Source organism: Eubalaena glacialis, chromosome 9 (genome assembly GCF_028564815.1).
Source record: "Eubalaena glacialis isolate mEubGla1 chromosome 9, mEubGla1.1.hap2.+ XY, whole genome shotgun sequence".
NCBI classification, from domain to species: domain Eukaryota; kingdom Metazoa; phylum Chordata; class Mammalia; order Artiodactyla; family Balaenidae; genus Eubalaena; species Eubalaena glacialis.
Window position 1 is genome coordinate 2171137 of NC_083724.1, and position 19106 is coordinate 2190242.

Genomic DNA, 19106 nt, shown 5'->3' on the forward strand with positions numbered 1-19106 from the left:
CTCTTTCCATCACCCCCCAGCTATCTTCCCTCCATCATCCCTGGCCAGGACTCTCTCCAAATGGTCAAATTAGGGTATCTGGGCCAACCTCCTGTGATCCTGTGACAGCACGTCCCCAAGTGTAGTCTTCTGAGGACAGCTTGATAGGCAACGCTGGGTTCGAGAACATCAAACAAACTTCTTCCTGCAGGACTTCTCAGAGCCTTTAGCGTCCTGGCCTGGCTGTGAGCCGCTGAGAGGCACGGCGCCCCGCGACATTTGCTGGCAGAGCGCCAGGCTTCCCGGAGCACTGAGAACTCTCTGGGGTGGGGGGTGGGGGGTTGGGGGCTCTACCCTTCCCCATATGGGCCTTGTTCTCACCCACTCTCCCTTTTCTTCACCTCACCCAAGAGAGGCTGCAGGATGGCAGGCTCGGTAGGGAGGCCTGGGGTTCCCTGTGCCCCGCTCGGAGGCTGCCCCACACTGCACTCCACGCCTTCCAGCAGCCTCATCACGGCACCAGAGCTCCTCTGGGAGGGGAGCGTGGGGCTCAGGGCTGAGGCGTGGGCTTTGGAGGACACTTGGGCTCCTACGCCAGCACCCTCACTGGCTGTGTGTCCCTGGGACTGCCGCCTCACCCCTCTGAGCCCTAGCCCCGCCCCCACCCATAAACACAGCAGGGACTGAGCCCATGTGCGGGGGTGGGCGGGAGCAGGGGCAGCCTGGGGGGGCAGGAGGGCGCTGCTCCCCGGCCCCAGGCCCTTGGCACGGTGTAGGCTTGCTCACCCAGGTGAGGGAGTCACTGGGCCTCTGAAAGCACCAGCACCTCCGCCAGCTCTCATCCTGACACGACAGCATTCGCTTGGCAGGCTTTATTTTTTTCGGGAAAAACAGAAGAACAAATGTACCTCTTGGGTTGAAAAGGACCCCTTGACAACATGGCAAACACACGTGTGAGCAATAAATACGCACGTACATTCGGGTGTGTGGGGCGGCCAAGCAGGAGCCTGTGCTCTGGCCTCTGACCCCACACCTGCCGCCCTACCCTCGCCCTCGGGGGGCCCCTCTGCCCAGAGCGCCCCGGGCTGTACCGAGGGGCGGGGGCCCGGCGGCCTCCCCACGCTCAGAGAGCGGGACCGTGGGGCTGGGTGAGGCGCCACGCAAGAGGAGGGCCGCCTGGGGGCCGTGGGGCTGTGGCTCGACCCAGGGACACTCCAGAAGAGCTGGAGGTGGGCCCTGCAGTAGGCGGGCTGACACGGGGGGTCTGGGCGAGGGCGCCGGCCACGGTCTCCCCAGGGGCCTGCCTCCTGCCCAATCCCGAGGGCCGACTCACCCCACAGGAGAAGGCCTGATGTCATCTCACCCCGCGGTGGGGTTGAGGGCTGGGTGCTCGCCACGGCCACAGAGCTGGAGCCCTCGCACCTGCCGCCCACCTTGGCATGGTCAGGGTACAGACCCCTACCAGCTGGTATTCCCAGAACCGGGCCGGCTCAGTTCCTGGGCTCCTGGGCTTGGAGTTGAGGAATGTGGAGCTCACCCCCTTCCCTCCCCGCTCTGCCGGCTCAGGACCACGTGCCCGGTAGGGCTGGGGACTAAAGTGCCAGGGCCCGGGGACCTCACGTAGGGGTCACTGCCTCCACTGCCTGGCCAGTCTCCAGGCTTTCCGGGACTGGCCTCCTCCTCCTCCTCCTCCTCCTTCTCCTCCTCCTCCAGGCCGGGTGGGAGGGAGGGGAGAGGGGCTGGGAGGGGGCCCTCCCCAGGGGTGAGGCCGGACTGGGGCGAGCACAGCTGGGCCAGCTTCAGGAGAACAGAAACGCCCGTGCCGCTGGTGGCCCCAGAGAAGAGGCTTCAGAGACACCTTTGGGGGTTGGAGGTCAGCGGGGTTTTCACATTTGGCCGGGTGGGGGGGGCAGGAAGAGAGCGTGGAGGTCTGGACAGCACCGGGCTTCGGGGCCGACATGCTGAAGGCCCGGCCTGGGGCAGGGGCGGGGCGACGGCAGGGCTGCGCGGGGCAGGCCTGCAGGAAGCTGCGTACCGCGAGGGGCCGGCGCAGGACGGGAGTGGGCCCTGGCCCGAGCCTGCTGCCCTGGGGAGGGGACGCCACGGGGGCCGCGTGCCCAGCGTCCGGCTCAGTGAGAAGGGCTGGGTGGCTCAGAGCCTGCCCTCAGCTGTGGCCTCAGGAGAATTTGGCTTCTGGGGGGGAGGCTGTGGGCATCCTGGACATTTGGGAGCTCCGCCCGGCCGCCGCCCCGGTCCAGGAGCGGGGGTGGGGCGGGCCCGGCTGTGGGTGCGAGGCCTTAGCTGGCGCCGGGCTGGCACTGCTGCCGGGGCTCGGGGGGTCCGCCCACCTCCTCCGGGCTCCCGGCGAGGTCCACCCGCTGCTCGTCCATCCGCTTGGCCTGGACCCTCTGGATGAGGCTGAAGAAGTCCTCGTCGGGCATGGTGGGGCCGCGGGGCAGCACGTCCGGCGGCGGGCAGCGCTGGTCGTCGATCCTGGAGGACTGCGCAGACATGGACACGCGGGTCGGCGGCCTCGCCTCCCCAGGCCTTGGAGGGCCCAGCCCAGCGCCTGGGCCCGGCGCTCAGAGGCCCCGGGGACACCTCGGCGGCAGTGCCAGCTCAGGAGGGCCTCCCTGGGACTCAGCTCCAGGGCACAGCTGGGAGCCCTGACCCCGCGAACGGCCTACCCGGCGGGCGAGCTGCTGGGGTGGCCTCCCAGGCCTGCTCCTAAGGCCACCAGACCGTGGTGTGTTCACGAGCCCCAGGGACAGGGCGGGGCCGCAGCTCCCGGAGCTGGTGGTGCCGAGCCCCCCAGGGCCCCAGCGGGTCAGGGGGCCGAGCGGGCGCTGGGCCTCTCTGCAGGGTCTGGAGCGTAAGGGCCGGGAGCCAGCGGAGCCTGTGGAGCGTGCGTGCGTGCGTGCGTGCGGGCGGAGCCTGTGGAGCGTGCGTGCGTGTGGGCGGGGGCTCTCGGTAGGGGCTGGTTTTGAGGCTCCTCGGACTCGCACGGAGCTGCACTTTCCTCTCCTCTGTGGGAAGCAATGTCACATCTGGAAACTTTCCAGCTTTCTGCACGGGGGCTGTGAGGCTGCCCCCTCCCCAGCCATTTCACTGAGGGTTTTCTGACCCTGAAACCCCACCTGCAGTTCTGCCCCGCCCAGACTGGTGGGTGGCTGCACCCCATGGTGTCGGCCAGACCCCTCCTGCCCTCTGCGCTCTGGGGGTGCTGCCTGGCCCTCGGTTTTCTCCATCCGGATGTGGAAGGCTGGAGGAATACCTGGTGACGCGCCCGGCTCCAGGCTCCAGGCTCCTGCACTGTAGGGAGGGGCCAGCCTGAGGATGTCCTGGGGTGACCTACTCAGGGGGCCCAGGAGGAGGCCCATGGGTCTGAGCGCCCACGGGCACTCAGAGCCACTGGCCGAGCCAACCTGGGGTCCAGTCCCCCATGACGCACCCTGAGACGGAGGACCCAGGGCCCAGGCTGGCCTGCGTGGAGCCTCCCGGGGAGGGGCCCTGAGCTAACCGGGGCCGAGGGGCTGGGGGGCAGGCGGGACGAGGGTGGCGGAGCCCCCGGCCGCCCCGGGCTGCAGGCCCACCTGGCACTTGATGAGCATGTTGAAGAACTCGTCCCCCGGTTCCTGGGGGTCCCCGTCACCACGCAGGTGGCCCAGATTGTTATGGGTGATGCGCAGCCCGGGCAGGCTGCCCACGCTGGCCCGCTGGTCGTCCAGGCGGCGGCTCTGGGAGCTGGCGATGAGGTCGAAGAACTCCTCGGTCTGGGGGGAGGCCGTCAGCGAGGGCTGGGCTGCGGGGCACAGGGGGTCAGGCCCGGGGAGGCAGGGACCTAGCCCACTGTGCCCCCGGAGCCCCCAGCAGCCTCTCTGCCGACCCCAGACCCCAGCTGCTCTCAGCCGCTCCTGCCGTGGGCCCGACGCCCGCCTTGAGGGCCTCCAGGGGGTGACGGAGGAGAGAGCCTGGCTTCCCACACCCGCTCCGAGACCGCTGCGCCCTGACACGGTGTGTTCCGGAGGGTGGGATGATTACATGTTTCCCGGGATGCAGCTTTGGGCAAGGCGGGGACATGGGGCTCATGGTGACAAGGGGCACTTCGCAGCTGGTCCGCCCCGCCCTCGGAACACTGCAGCGGAGGGAGGGGACCGGCCCCAGCCCCCGCGGGCTCACCAATCCTCTCCTCCAGGGTGGGGGCGGCCGTGGCTTCAGCGGCCGCGGGCTGACCCTCCTCCAGGGGACAGCGCTGGTCATCCATGCGGCTGCTCTGGAACTTGCTCAGCAGGTCAAAGAAGCACTCCTCGTCGGAGGATGGGGCCCGGGGGATGCTCTGGGGGGCGGGACGGGCAGTCAGTGCTGGCTCTGGGCCAGCCACAGGTGGCCCTGCTGTGGTCACCAGCCCCTCACAGACCCCCGGACACAGCTGAGTGGCTGCTCGGCTTGGGCCGAGGTCAGGACCCTCCTCCCCCACCCGCCCCTCCGGCTCCCAGCACCACCACCGCCCTTCCTTCTCTCCTCCCTGGTGCCCCCCGGGGGCCCCTACTGGGCACTTGTGTCAGCCCCCTGCAGTGAGTGCCACCCGTGCCTGTGCAGCTCTGGAGCCCCAGCACCCAGCACAGCACTCACCAGTGTCCGCTAAACAAATGAACGAGTGAGTGAGTGACTAGGCCCTTGGCAGCTCGTTATGCACACTGGAAGTGGCCGGTGCCAGGGCCCTGGCAGCGGTGATGGTGGACCCAGAGGTGCCAGCAATGTCAGGTCATACCACCAAAGGCAAGGAGCCCGAACTGGGGAGGTGAGGGCTTCTGTGTTCCCAGTCCCACCCCTTGTGGGGTTTGGACAGTTTTATAAGGTCCCCGGAGGCTAGCAGATGTGTGGGGGCCAGGCTACAGAGACAGTGCTCTCATCCCCCAGCCCCTCCCTCCGCGTGCTGGCCGAGGTGGGAGTGTGGTGGGCCAGGGTCTGCTCTGGGTGGCTGGGGAGAGCCAGGACACCAGGCTGGGGGCCCTGGGTTGGTGGTTGGACCACAGGGGCTCTGGAAGCTGCCCTCAGTGAGCATAAGTGTGCAGCCTGGGGGCTTCCCTGGTGGCGCAGTGGTTAAGAATCCGCCTGCCAGTGCAGGGGACATGGGTTCAAGCCCTGGTCCGGGAGGATCCCACATGCCGCGGAGCAACTAAACCCGTGTGCCACAACTACTGAGCCTGCGCTCTAGAGCCCACGAGCCACAGCTGCTGAGCCCACGTGCCACAACTACTGAAGCCCACGTGCCTAGAGCCCGTGCTCCAAAACAAGAGAAGCCACCGCAATGAGAAGCCCGCTCGCCGCAACTAGAGAGAAGCCCACGTGCAGCAACGAAGACCCAACGCAGCCAAAAAAATAAAATTAAATAAATTTTTTTAAAAAAAGTTACATTAAGTGTGCAGCCTGGGCAACGGGGAGGGCTGACCTTGGGGTAAGCCAGCTGACCCAGGCAAGTCCCACTGCTGGGTCAGGATGGGGGGAGGGGCCGCAGTTCTGAGGCAGTGGGTGGGATAGGGTGAGACCAGGTCACTGGGTCAGGCTGAGTCCCAACTGGCAGGGTGGCCTTGGGCAAGCCCACTGCCACTGGCCTCAGTTCACACCTCCATGGAGGGCGTGGTCTCTCAGGGGCTGCCCAAAGGGCAGGACCAGAGCAGGACCACCCCCAGCGCCAGCCTCACCAAGCCTGGTCCAGGGCCCTGCGGGCTGACGGCTGGATGGAGTGGCTTCCAGAGGACACTTTGGGTGCTAATTGGCACCCCACCCCCTCCCCCCTCGGAAGCTGGTGCCCCCTGCCCAGCCCTGGCCTGTCCATCTCTTGGCTGGCTGGCTGGCGGCCGCCTTGTTGCTCAGAGCCCTGCCTGAAATGCGTGACCCCCCAGAGCTCCCGACAACCCATCACCAACCCGTTTCACAGAGGAGACTGGGGCCCAGGAAGCTGGCCCAGCCTGGGCTCCCAGAGCACAGTGAGGGCTCCTTGGAGCTGGGCTCAGGCCGTGGGGCAGTGAGGCGTCCGAAGGCCGGGAGGACCCGCTGGCCGATGTGGGCAGGGAGGGGCAGCCGAGCGGGTGGTCCCACCGACCTGTGCCGGCAGGTGGCAGCTCGGAGGAGACCCCACCGGGCTCAGGCTCTTGGGTCGCACCTCCCCACCCCTTGCCTGGCCAGGGCAGGCCCAGAGCCAAGGCCGGAGCCGGGGGTTCAAAATCCACCCCTGAGGGCTCTGCTCTCCTGTGGTGCCCAGGAAACCTGCAGGGAAGGCAGAGCTGGTGCTGAGGGGCCCACAGGGGCCTTGGCCAGGGGGCTGCACCTAGTCGGGGCCTCCTGGGGACCTGCAAGCCCGGCAGAGAGTGGCTGGGGACCAGCGTCAACCCAGGAACCGGTGGGGTCTACGTACAGGTGTCTCCCCCAGGCGCTCGTGGGCTCCGCTCGCAGGCTGGGGGGCCCCCGGCTCCGCCAGGTGTGGGGTGAGCGCAGCACCGTCCGTCCCCACTGCAGGGGCAGCCGTTGCTCCCGCCCCCAGCCCAGCGTCTGGCCCCAGCTGGGCTCTCCCAGGTGAACCATGGGCCAGGTGAATGGCGCCAGGCCCCTCCCAGGAAAGGTGTGACCCGGGGGTCCCACTTCACTGGACACATGTGTCCCCAACACTCCTCCAGCCTCCCCTGGGCTGCAACTCGGGCTCAAGAGAGGCACCTGAAGGAGAGGGGGGTTTGCTGTAGGCCTCTCATGGCGCCATCACCACTGTGGCCAGGGCTGGGCTGAGGGCCCCGCCACGGTCGTCCAGACAGGCTCCCGAGGTGCTGCGCCAGAGCCATCCCAGCCTGAGACCTGGGACTGGCCCGGGGCCTGGCAGCTCTCACCCTCCCCGAGCCCGGGGCCACCTGTGAAGGGCGGGCGCCCCCTCATGCAGGGCACTGCTGGCCTGGGACCACAGGCACAGGGGGAGGCCCATGCCCCTCGCTCAGGACACCGGCCTGCATCCCAGTAGGACACGTTCAGGGGACCTGGAGGCCACCCCATGTTCCCTCCCCTCTCCTCTGCCTGACTCGGGCTCCCTCCGCCCAGAGGTCAGAACTCCTTGAGGCTCACTCCAGCCCCACCGCAGGGGTTTCAGCCCATCTTCTCCCCGGGAAGAAGGAGCCAGCCCTGGTTGCGCAAACTCTCCATCCGCCAGGCCCGGCTGTCCCCTCCAGCCGGCCTGGCCAGCTCCTCTGGGCTGCGGCTGCCCTGGCTCCCGAGCCGCCCAGGATGGGGACGTCCGAAGGCAGGTGAGTACGGATCAACACACGGGACTCACCCCCACTGAACTGGCCCGGGCGAGGCTGACTGCTTGCCCGCCGGCTGACCATCCACCCGCCCCGGCCCCCCAAGAGGAGCGCTCTGCCGCCCGAGTCCAGCTCCGACAGGCCGTGAGCCTCCGGCCGTGTTAGGGACCCCCCACTCACGCGGATCCGCAGCCCTGTCCGCCGGCAGCCAGGTGGATTTGGGTGCTGGGCCACGTGGAGCCCAGGCAGGACGCCAAGGCCCCTGTGCCACTGCCCTGCCTGCAGTGCCCGGTGCTGCCTCACCGCAGAGACCCACAGGCCCTGTTAGCTTGATGCTTAAATAGGACCCAGGGCGAGCGCCACTCCCCATCCCCGCCCACCCGCGCTGCACACACACACACACACCCCCACTCTCCGTAAACACTCGGAGATGGATTTCCCTGAGCACAGAGCCTGCGGGCAGTCACAGCAGCAGGCCGAGGGGGTGAAACCTGTCTGGGGAGCACTTTCTCTCCGACGGCAGCCCCGGCCTCCTGCCCAGCCCGGAGAGGAGCCAGACGGACGGGTGTCCTTTCCCATTCGGGGCCTCGATGGCCGCGTGGCCTGACACCCTTACCCCCTGCAGACCCACATCGCCACACAGTAGCCCCCTTGGCTTCTGCCTGGCCCCAGACCAAAGCCCCTTGGCCGCAGTGCCCTCCCTGGCCTCCTGCTGCCGCCTGGGTGTCCCTTTCCTGCTCTGGCAGGTCGCGGAGTCAGCGTCAGCCCGGCCCTGGAGCCAGCAGGAGCCGACCACCCGAGGCATCTGGGTAGTCCCGGCAAGAGAGGTGAGGACAGGACAAGGACACCAGAGGCCCCTCTTAGGGCCCCCTCTGTCCTGTTCCTTCTACAGTGGGTTCAGAGCTGCCGGCCCCTTCCATTACAGCCCTGGGGACAGAGGGCCACCACCAGCAGCCTGGGACTGGCCCTCTGAGGCTGCCTCCTGTCAGGTGCCCGGGTGGGCACGGGGGCTCAGCCCACCATCGGGGTCCAGGCCTCCAGCTGGGGCCAGGCTCAGAACCCTGTCGTAGGAACTATCTCCAAAGACACCAAGACACCACCATGGCCGGAAACCTTGACGTGCTCTCTACGGGGGCCAACCTGTGGGTGCCAGGAGCTGACCCTGGCCTAGGAACCCCAGCCCTACCATTCCTAGCTGGACGCCCTCGAGCCATTTCCTTCGTACCCTGAGCCTCGGTTTCCCCCTTAGGGCTGCTGTAAACAAGGCACACGTGACAAGCCTGAGCCTTGACTGCCATCTATTTGGTAGAAGAGGTCCCGGAACTGCAGCTACAGGGACACGGCTGGGCCAGAACTAACAGATGGGACGGGCAAGGGGTCTCGCAGTGCTGGTCTCCGCCCGTGGCAGCCGCAGTGCGTCTGGGGGGCCTGGCTCACCTCCCCGGGCCCCGCCTCTGGGGCCCAAGGCTCTGAGGCCCCCAGATGGGAGCGGGGGGGGGGTGTACGGCTTTGCCTCGGTTGCCTCTTTGCGAAGCCTTCCAAAACAGCCCTCGTGCGGGGAGGCTGGTGTGGCTTGGGGATGCGAGAGAATCAGAGAGACAAGTCTCTCTCTGCGCGCTCCCTGCTGCGGGGCGGGGCGGGGCGGGGTGGGGTGGGGGGGCCTAGGCAGCTGGGGGTGCAGGCGCTGCCCCCCTCGCTCAGTCCCCGTTTCACAGCATGAACAACGGGGTGTGGGTACGGACGCCGCCGTCACCTGGTAAGTATGGTCCTGGGTGAAGCCGGGCGGTGGGGGCCATGAGCACAGGCCAGGCCTCTGCTCGGCCCTGGGCAGGCCCTTCCTACTCCAGAGCCCGCTGTGGCTCCCCAGTGCCCTGGCAGGGGTCCTTCCCTGCCCAGGCCCTGTCTGGCTGGGCCGACTCCAAGACTCCCCCTGACCTTTGGGGCCGGCCCAGCCCTGCTCCCCATGCCCGGCCCCAGGACAAGTTCTCGGGCCCTCAGATCACACCCAGCCACCCTCCTCAGATCCCGCAGTCCCCGCTGTGCTGGTGGCAACACCCTTGCACTGCCTGGGCCCTTGCACTGCCTGGGCTCGGGGTCGGGGAGGGGCCTGACGGGGCCTCCTGCCCCGAGCAGGGATCCCGTCCCCTTCCCCAGGCCCCTGTGCCCTCCCCCACTCACCCCACTCCCCGGACACAGACTCTGGCCATCCTCTGGCCCATCCAGTGGGGCTGGGGTCAAATGGGGTCAGCGGAGGCTGCCCCAGGCTCACGGGAAGACGGGTGCAAAGCAGCCATTTGGGGCTAAGAATACCCAGCATGGCACCCACGCCCCTCAAAGGCGGGGAAGGTGCTGATTAAACCCTTGGAGAGAACTATTTTTAGACTAACTCTCGGAGGTTTGGACGCAGGTGTTCTGTGCATGGGGGGCTCCAGGCTGACCTCTGAACCTGGGCGTGGCCGGGCATGTGCCCCTCTGTGCCCCCCGTACCTGACCCGCTCCTGAGCGCCTGGAGAAGCCAGCCAGGCTCCTGGGCACAGTGGGACACCTGCCAGGCAGCAAGAGACCAGGTCCGTCCCTCCAACACCCCCCCCGTCCGTCTACTCGATCACTGGTCCTCCCACCCCTCAGCCGTCCACCCCCACCCATCTGTCCACCAGACCCCGGCTGTCTGTCTACCTCTGTACACTGTGTCCCCAGGACGAGGCTGCTGGCTGGGCCCGAGGACCTGAGCTGCACCCCCCAAGCTGTCCTGCAGACCCTTCCTGGGCTGCCTGTTGCCCCATCACCACCAGCACGAGGCCTCCCGTCCAGCTGATGAGTAAACCTTGTCCCTGCCCGGGGTGCCCCGGGCTTTCAGCAGGCCCTGTGCCCACCAGGTCCCAGGGGACAGCACAGGGCCCTGACCTCAGCTCCCTGGAGAGGCCCGGCCCGGCCTCCAGGTGGGCTGTGCAGGATGCTGTGCAGGATGGGCAGTGGAGCCCCTCGCGGCTCCCTGTGGGGCCCCGGGGAGAAGTCGCCTACCGTACGAGGCACCTGCACCCGGACGTCCGCGCTGTCCAGTGGGGAGTGGCCACCCTCCCGGGGCCTCCTCTCAGCAGCGTCCGGCCCTTCCTGGTACTTCCTGCTCCTCACGGGGAGGGGGAGCAGGTCCCTGCCCGGCCCCCGCCAGTCCCCCGCGGGGTGGCTGTCTCCATTCTGCTCCTGGGGAGGGGGAGGAAGGCCGGGCATGGGAGGGGGCCGGGCCGTCAACACTCCCCATCCCAGGACCCCAAGAGGGGCTGAGCAGATGCAGTCAGCCCCATTTCACTGACCCACACGGAGGTGCTCAGGGGCCCGAGGAAGACAGGGAGCTGCCGGCAGCCTGGGGGCAGGGAGAGGCGGGGTGGGGCCTGGAGGGGCTCTGACCACCCCAAACACCACCTGCCCACTCTAAGCGATGGGTGACCGTGGGCGGCCCTGAGCCTTGTCCCCCCAGTGGGTCCCCGTGGCTGTCCACAACTGAACCCAGTGTACACTGGAGGGACTAGAGGCTCCGAGAGGTCAGGCCACTGCTCCTGGGCCACACAGCACCCACCCTGGCAGGTACAGAGCGGCCCCGGGGCGCCCAAATCTGTCTGGGGTTTGTCAAGCCCCTGCTGCTCCACCCATAACAGCTCTGCTTCCCCTGGAGCAGAGTCCGAGTGAGTAGGGAGCAGACAGGAATGGGGACCGGCCAGGACACTGCGGGTCTGCAACACGTAAGGACCCGGGGGCCCGGGTGGCGGGACCATGGTGAGAGGGAAGGGAGCAGCCGCCGGTGCTGCGGGGCCTCCTGGGGCCCTCTCTGGGCAGGTGGCCCGTCCAGGGTCCTGGGCCGCACGGGGCACGTCTGTCGCCCCTGGCAGGGACGTGACGCAGACAGGAGCCCCGGCGGGTGCTGGCAGCTCAGCAAACACCGCGCCAGCCTCATCATCCCGCTGCCCACGCTCTGCTTCTAATTGTAGGCGGCTGTCGCTTGGCCGCCACCTGCCCCCACGTGCCCCCGGCCACCCGCCCTGAGCCCCACTCACCCGCTCCAGGGGGAGCCTCAGCAGGTCCCAGGTTTCCGCGCTCAGCCTCTGTGTCCTCTTGGGCCTGGCCCCTGCAAGGCAGCACGCCCAGTCAGCCGGCGCCGACCCCGGGCCTCGAGGATCACGAGCTTCCCACCTCCCAGCCCACGTCGGGGCCAACACGGCGACTGCACGACCGCCGCACCCCTGACTGGACAAGCACGCAGGCGTCCAGGTGGCGCTGACCGCACAGGGGCCAGGTGGGGTCTGGCTTCCGTGCCCTGCCCCTGTTAGCTCCAGTTCCCGACTCCTGGGCCCGGCTCTTCCCCGCTCTTCCTGCGTCTACACAGCCACGGGCCTCAGCCTTGGCTCAGCTGCTCCTCACACCCTGTGCCTGCACCGGGGCAGCCCAGGTCCTCCGGGGGGGCGGGCTGAGTGAGCTCTCCTCTGAGGGCTGGGCCTGGCGAAGCCAGGAAGCGCAGTGGGCAAAGTGACCGAGGCCTCCGGCGCCAGTGGACACCCTGGGGGTCGCGTCTCGGCACCACTGGCCTTGGACCGGTCACCCACCCTGCGGAGCTCAGCCCCCTCCACGCCCCCCCCTGCCCCCGTCAAATGGTGCCAGCGGACACACTGCCCGCAGCGCAGGGGGGCTGGAAAGCATCTCATGGCCCTCTCATGGCCCCTGGCGCGTCTCGGGCGCCCAGCGAGCTGCAGCCGTGGATGCAATGGTTCGCTCTCCATCTCCACCGCCAGCGCCCGCCGCCCACGGCTCCGCTCGTGAAGCTAAGCTGCTCTGTGGACGCCCGCAGTGCGGCGTGGGGAGCTGGACCCAGATCCCGCCCTGTCCAGCCCCGCGCTGCGGCCAGGTGCACACGCCACAGCGAGCGGCCTCGAGGGGTGGGCGGGAAGCCCTCCACCCAGCCCCCGACCCCAAGCCTGGCCTGGGTTCTGGGCCCACACCCACTGTCTGGGACACGCTCCCCAGAAGGGAGCCGGCTCTGGCGGTCAGGCGTTCAGACCGGCCCAGACCAAACATCCAGAGCTTCACAAGAACTGGGCAGGTGGCCTGAAGCGTCTGGCGTGGGCAGTCGTGCCCTTCTCCCTGTCCTGGCCTCCAGGCCCTGAGGAAGCCACACCCCGTCCCCCTGCCCTCCTAAGGCCGAGAAATGTGCCAGCCCGAGGTAGGGACGCAGTGATCCTCGGAGGGGCGTCGGCGGTCGCTGTCCCGGGAGCTGGGGAAGGAGTGGCCACAGCGGCCCGACCAGGTGGCAGCCGGGCAGCTCCTGGAAGCGTTCCTCCAGGACTAGGCCAGCTGACGGCCCCCTGTCCCACCGTTTGGCTGTGGTTGTCGTGCAGGCCTGCCGTTGCCCCCCCCCCCCAAGAAAACAGCCCCTGGCTGGCAGACTTCTGCCAGGCCCCAAGCCAGAGGGGCGCAGCCTCGGGGCACACAGCCCACCCACGGGTGAAGCAGAGGAGCAAAGGGGGTGGGGTCCCCCCGCCCACCCCCAGCGGCACGAGGAAGGCAGCTCTGAGGAGGAAACGAAGGAACTGGCCCCGAACCAAAGGACTGGGGACCCCTCGCCTGGCGGCCCTTACCCCACCCCGCCCCCAGCCTGCAACAGCCCTGCTCCGTCTCCTGCCGCCCCAGCGGGGGGCCCCACTCGCTGCCCGACCCTGTCCGCTGGGCCCCGGCTCCGCACAGCTGCTCCTGCCCCGCCTGGCCCTCCACCATGAAAGGTCCCTGTGAGGTGCAGCCCGCGCCCGGCCCCAGGGCGGGTCCCTCACGGCCCACGTGGACAGCGGGCGGAAGGCCCTCCGGGCCTGGCTAAATGCGTCCTCTGTCTGGAGAGCGCGTTCCGAACCCAGCGCTTCCAATGGCCCCTGGGCTGAGCCCGCCCTGACTGGGGGCATTCAGGCACCACTGGCTGGCTTCCTGCCCCGCCCGCCCGAGAGTCAGGCCTGGAAACTTCCCGAGGACTGCGCACCACGCCTGGCCTGTGCGGCACCCTCGTCATCCTCTGTCCTCACCAGGCGTCTCGACACACTCTGTCCCAACCCACTGGTTTCCAGCTGCCCGGCCTGGTGCCCCCGACTCCTTCCTCAGGTCCACTCCCTACTCCTGGCGGCTCCACCTTCAGAGCTGACCCAGAATCCGAGCCCCCGAGCCCCGCTGCCTCCCTGCCCAGCCTTGCCCTGTGGTCCCTTCTCCATGCAAGGGCCAGAGAGATGCCCCAAGGATCTGGGTTACATCTTCCTCTGCTTCTGGACCTGCAAGGGCCCCACTGCTGTGAGGGTGGGGCTTACACAAGGGCCCACGGCTCCTCCCTGGCGGGATCCCTCCTGCCTCAGGGCCCTTGCACGGCTGTTCCCGCCACCAGGACTGCGGTTCCTTCTCAGGCTCAGGGCTCCCTCCCTCCACTCCTTCAAGTCTTCACTCAAATGTCGCTTATAGATTGAATATTCTGCATCCTCCCAGATTTCATATGTCGAAGTCCCAAACTCCAGTGTGATGGCACAGCAGGTGGGGCCTGGGGATATGATTAGGGTTGGCTGAGGTCATGAGGATGGGGCCCTCACAATGGGATCAGTACCCACATGAGGAGACCAGAGAGCTCCTTCGCTCTCTTCCCCCAACACCCCACCCACCCCATCTGTAAACCAAGAGGCCCTCACAGAACCCCGCCACGCTGGCACCCCGCTCTTGAACATCCAGCCCCCAAAACTGTGAGAAATAAATGTCCATGGTTTAAGCCGCCCAGTCTGTGGGGTTTTGTTACGGGGCTCGAGCTGCCACCCGCTGCTGTATTTATGGCTACACCCTGCCCCACCCAACTTTCCTAACCAGCCCCCAAAGCACCTGTAACATGTGATTCTCTTTCCGCGCATTTATCATTTATCACTGCTGTGGCCCTAGAGCTTGGACAGGGCTTAGCATACAGTAGGTGCTTTAAGGATGGTGGAATGAGTAGCTAGTGTTTACCGAGTGCCTACCGTGTAAGGCCCCATGGGCAGTTTCATGCACTGTCCCCTCCGGGCCGTCGCCAGCGTAAGGGGTCCTGGCCACCCTCCCAGGACTTTGGACACAGGGGCTCAAGAGAGGGTGACCACCTGGCCAAGGCCACAGAGCCCAGAGGGGTAGAGCCAGGGTCAGGACAGGGGGAGTCGGGGCCGTAGGCATGCCTGCACGGGGCAGGCGTTACAGCAAGTCACGCTCACCTGGAGAGCCCAAGAGGGTCCAGCTGAGAGCGGCCGGAGAAGAGTCAGACCTAAGGACAGATGAGGGCCCCTGTGGCCCCATGGCCCTGATCCGTCCATCACAGGTGCCTGGCACGTGGGTGGGCTGCAGGCCACTTGCTGAATGCACAGATGGCCAATGATGTGTCTGCGTCTTTAGCCCTCCTGGGGACATGAGCTGTGCCCCTGTCCCTGCCAGGTGCTCTTCCCAAGATGACCAGTGGGCCTGCTTCCCAGATGGGGACACTGAGGCACAGCTAGGTCGCCACTTGGTCTGCCAACCGGGACATGCGGAGCCAGGGCCAGAGCCCGCAGCCTAAGCAGCCGCTCAGACATCTCACCATGAACATCCCAGCCTCCCGAGGTGGCTGGACGTGGTGTCGAGGGACTCGCGCTGCTCTGGGCCCAGGACGCCCCGAGCAGGGCACAGAGGGGGAGGGGACTGAGGAGCAGCACAGGTGGGGGGGCAGGGCAGCCCACACCCTGTAGGCAGGCAGGGGGACGTCCACCAGAGGGGACAAGCAGGCAGCCCCGTGGGGCTCAGCGCCGACTCCCCCATCTTATGCGCTGACCGTGCTGCCATGTCAAGGGGGCGCAGTGGGACCTCCATCCAGCATGAGCCCCCGCCCGGTGCCCTCCTGGGGTGGGCAGGGTGGGCACAGCAGCTACCCTGGGAGGACTGACCCTGACCCAGGCAGCAGTGTCAGGGAGGTGCCCCGCCCACCCAGACTCACTCTGGGACCTCTTAGCCGGGGTGGGGGCAGCGAGGGCCGTGAGGGTAACACGTGGACTGAACCCAGCCAGGCTCTGGGTCCTCCAGCTGCATGAAGTGCCAGCCACCCCCAGGCCCATGGCCCACCACAGGCCACACCCGTGATGCAAGGCCACGCCCACCACAACGGCCACACCCACCGGCTCCCTCCTGACTCCCTGACCCAGCCCAGGGCCTCCCTCCTCCCCTGGAGATGCTCCTCCACCAGGGCTGGTTAAGGGCCCTCCGGGGGCTCACCCGGCCCCCTTCGCCGCGCCCTCCCCCCCGCCCACTGCCAGGCTCTGGATATGCAACTCCCCCACCCCCGCCCCCCAGGGACAGTTTCCAGAAAACAGGCACCCGGCTTTCTGGAAACCGGGCCGGCCCACCACCCGCGCTCAGCACGCCCCTGAAAGAACGAGTGAACGGACGGATGAAGGAATGATGCCGCCCCTGCAGAAAGCCCTGCCGTGGCCCGCTCCACAGGCCCTGCCCATCCGGGCTCACCCGACCGGGGGTCTCCTCCGAGCAGGGCTCTTCTCCAGCGCCGCCTAGACTCAGGGCGCTGGCCCACCTCCAGCAGCTGCATCCCAGGGCCGGGGCCCCCAGACCTGCCTCCACGGGCCCGGCCACCGTCCTCCCAGGAGGATGGCCTCTTCCCAGCGTCTGCTGGCGGCCCGGCGCCGGCAGCCTGGTGGGAGGAGGCTTCCTGGGGCCCCGGCTGGGAAGGGTCTGGGCCCGGGGCAGAGCAGAAGAGCCGGCGTGGGGAGGACAGACGCTGCCTTGTTCCCGCCCCCACCCTGTGCCCCCCTTTCCTCAGCTCATAGAAGGAGGCAAACACCAGGAGAACCCGGGGCTGGGCCGCGCCTCCGCGGGAGCCTTTCCAGACGTCGGGCTCAGCCCTGCCCCCACCTGCCGCTGGGGTTCCCAGAGGGTGGCCTCGCAGGGCCAGGCGTGCCAGGGGCTCTGGGCGGAGCTGCCCACCCTCGGAAAACCCCGGCCGGAAGGGCAGACACTGGCCTGCACGTGCCGGGGCGGGGTGGGGAGCGAAGGGGGCCACACTCCATCCCATCCCCACCGGCTACAGCACCCCCAAAACAAGGGTGGCTGAGGGTCCCGGCAGCCCATTTCCTCCCTTCCGTCTCAGCCTCTGAGCGAGGGTGACGGGTGCCCCCATCTTCCAGGACAGGCCATTGTCACAAATCCACGAGCATTACAGCACAGAACCCCGGAGACCTGACACCACAGTCGGATGGCTTCCCAGCCTCGTCCTGGGAGGGCCTGGGGGCTTTGGAGGCTGGGGAAGGTGGGTGACCCGGGAACACAGCCATGAGGGGCCTGGGGCTGGACTCTCCGAGGACTCGAGAACCACGGGTTGGGGATGGTGTGAGCTGGGAGGGAGGGGCAGCTAACTCCCTGCCCAGAGCCTGCCCCGTACCCACCGGCAGCGCGGGAGGCCAGCTCAGGGCGGCCCCCTGCCCCAGCGCCCATATTTACTGATCTATTTGCTTGGCGGCGAACGTTCTGTCCTTGTGTGGGTAGCATCACTGACCTGTACAGGGCGACCAGCAGCCCGTGAATGAGGTCATTATAGCAGCCGTGGCTGATCCGCGGGCCTCGGCTGATTAGTACCCGGCTCACGGCTCCCTCGGCCTCTGGCTGATTTGGCCTCTCCCTCCTGCCAGCAGCCCCCTCCCACTCCATCCCTACAAGAAGCCCTCCCCCAGGCCCAGCCCCCAGCCTGGAGGGGGGTCGTCAGCCCCAGAGGAGTGGGGTGGCTAGGGAGGAGCAGGGAGGGGCCCCCTCCTCCTCGTGCCTGCCCTGGTGATAAACCTGGGGGGTTCAGGGCGACCCCAGGGCCTCACTGCCCCAGAGCCATGAAGGACTGGCCTGAAAGCCCCTTTGCCCACGCTGTGTCCCGCATCTTCCAATCTCAGGATCCCGACTTGCCCCCAGCACCCTGTCACTTGCCCACCCCACTGTGAGCTCTGGAGTGAGCTGGTGATGGGGCTCAGATGCTGACACCCCCCAGGGACAGGGGCTCAACACCTTATGAGGGACCCCTTCCCTTAGCTGGCAGCTCTGTTAAATATTCTCCTGTTTGAGGGCGGAGCCCATTGGGCGGAGGGCGGAGCCCATTGAGGGCAGAGCCCAGCGTGAGCCAGTACCCCCTCTACCCTGGCAGCCCTCCCGCCACCCACCCCTGCTCTCGCAGGCCCCTGCCTCTCAGGCTGAGGTCTGAGCCCGCGGGAGAGCGGGACCCCACGCCCAGCCCAGGCGCTCACCTTGGGCCTCGTAGCCGGCCAGGTCTGGCTTCTCCGCGGCTGCCGGGCTGGACAGCCGGCCCAGAGCCAGCTGCAGCTGCGCCACATTCACGCGGGCCGTGAGCTCCCCACTGCGGTCCCCGATCTGCAGTCGGGCAGGGCCAGGTCAGTGGGCTGCGAGGCCCCCTGTGGACTCCCACGGGGCAGTCACGGCCCCGGGTCTCCAAGGGCACTAGGCCCACTGCGCCCCAGAAGTGGAGTCTGGCGGGGGTCCCTGGGGGGGTAGCCTCACGTGCCTGATAGCCCCACTCACACCCCAGCCCGGCCGTGCCACGTGGGGCCCTCCCGTGGGCAGTCAGCCTGCACCTTTCTCAGCCCCGTGCCCGCCAGGCTCCCGGCGAGGACCCTCGCTGCAGGGAAGCCACGTGCTTACCCAGGAGCAAAGCCACGGGAAAGGCAGGTGGGGGGACCCCACGTGGAGTTCCAGGGCCCCTGCCTGTGCTCAGAGGGACGCAGGGGCCGGTCCCGCTGGTGGCCCAGGCATAGGGGCTTTCCAAGCCAGGACCTCCCCTGACCCGAGCTCTCCTCCCCACCTCCACCGGGACACCAAAGGGCCTTGCCCGCCTGTGGACTTGGGGCTGTCTGTGGCGGGTCTGGGGAGCGCTGGGGAGGGAGGTGACCTGGCTCTGCCGCTGGGGCTGCTTCCCAGAGGTGGGTGGGGGCTGAGGAGGGGACCGGCCGGGAGCCGGGGAGCCGGGGCTCAGCCGCGCCGACCCTGTAGTGCCCAGCCGTGGGCTGCCCTGACCCCAGCAGGAGGGTCCTGGGTGGACAGGCCCACTTCCCCAGGAAGGTGTCTGGTTGAGGGGTCCCAGGGGAAGATCCCCCAGGGGCGGCCGTGCCTTTGTGCCCCTGGGCTGCCCCTGGCAGGTATTTCCACCCTGGGTGTCGGGCAGAGGCATTCCATGGCCCAGCCTGGCACACTTCCGTCCGGGACAGAAGCACCCAGTGGTGGCTGCCCAAAGGTGACACTAACACTCTATGGGCAGAAAACAGGCCCCCACTCCTCCCTCCCGACCCCTTGGCTACAGCAGACAAGCAGCCACCAGGTCTCAGAAGTCACGGGGTGGCTGGGCCCCTTCGCAGCAGGAGGCGACAGCCAGGAAAGAGCCTAGAGCACACAGAGGCACCGGCCCGTCTGGAGGGGACTGGGCAGCACTGGGGATGGGGGGCTCCAACGCTGGCGAAGGCCAGGGTTGGGGGCTGAGGGGAGGGCAGGCCCGGCTCACCTCCTGGGAGATCTCCAGGTGCTTCTTGGCGAAGGTCAGGGCCTGTGCTGGGCTCCCCATGGATACGTAGGCGTTCCCCAGGCTCCAACACGCCCGGCCCTCACCCACTCTGCCAGGGAGGGAAACTGAGTCCACGTCTGCACCCCAGGTCTGCCAGTCTGCCCACTAGTCCAGCCGTCCCAAGCCCCCAGCCTCCGGGTGGTCAGGCCCATCACGAACTGGGGATTGCGGGGCGGGGGCGGGGGGGGGGGGGGCGGCGGGGCGGGGTTGCTCCATGG

The 19106-nt window shown here is 68.0% G+C and overlaps 1 protein-coding gene and 1 long non-coding RNA gene across 2 annotated transcripts in view; one reads left to right on the forward strand and one right to left on the reverse strand.

Annotated features, from left to right (window-relative positions):
* Positions 1-836: 836 nt before the first annotated feature.
* GPSM1 (G protein signaling modulator 1) overlaps positions 837-19106 on the reverse strand; it is a 30811-nt gene continuing 12541 nt past the window's right edge. The window contains 8 exon segments of the mRNA XM_061199616.1: positions 837-2339; positions 2342-2480; positions 3573-3781; positions 4159-4315; positions 10287-10466; positions 11315-11385; positions 17564-17687; positions 18829-18937. Coding sequence (XP_061055599.1) covers positions 2131-2339; positions 2342-2480; positions 3573-3781; positions 4159-4315; positions 10287-10466; positions 11315-11385; positions 17564-17687; positions 18829-18937 — 1198 coding nt within the window. The 3' untranslated portion in view covers positions 837-2130.
* Positions 1567-5352, forward strand: LOC133097629 (uncharacterized). The gene is made up of 3 exons (XR_009702039.1): positions 1567-1852; positions 3871-3993; positions 5107-5352. It is a non-coding gene; the product is annotated as an uncharacterized LOC133097629 (long non-coding RNA).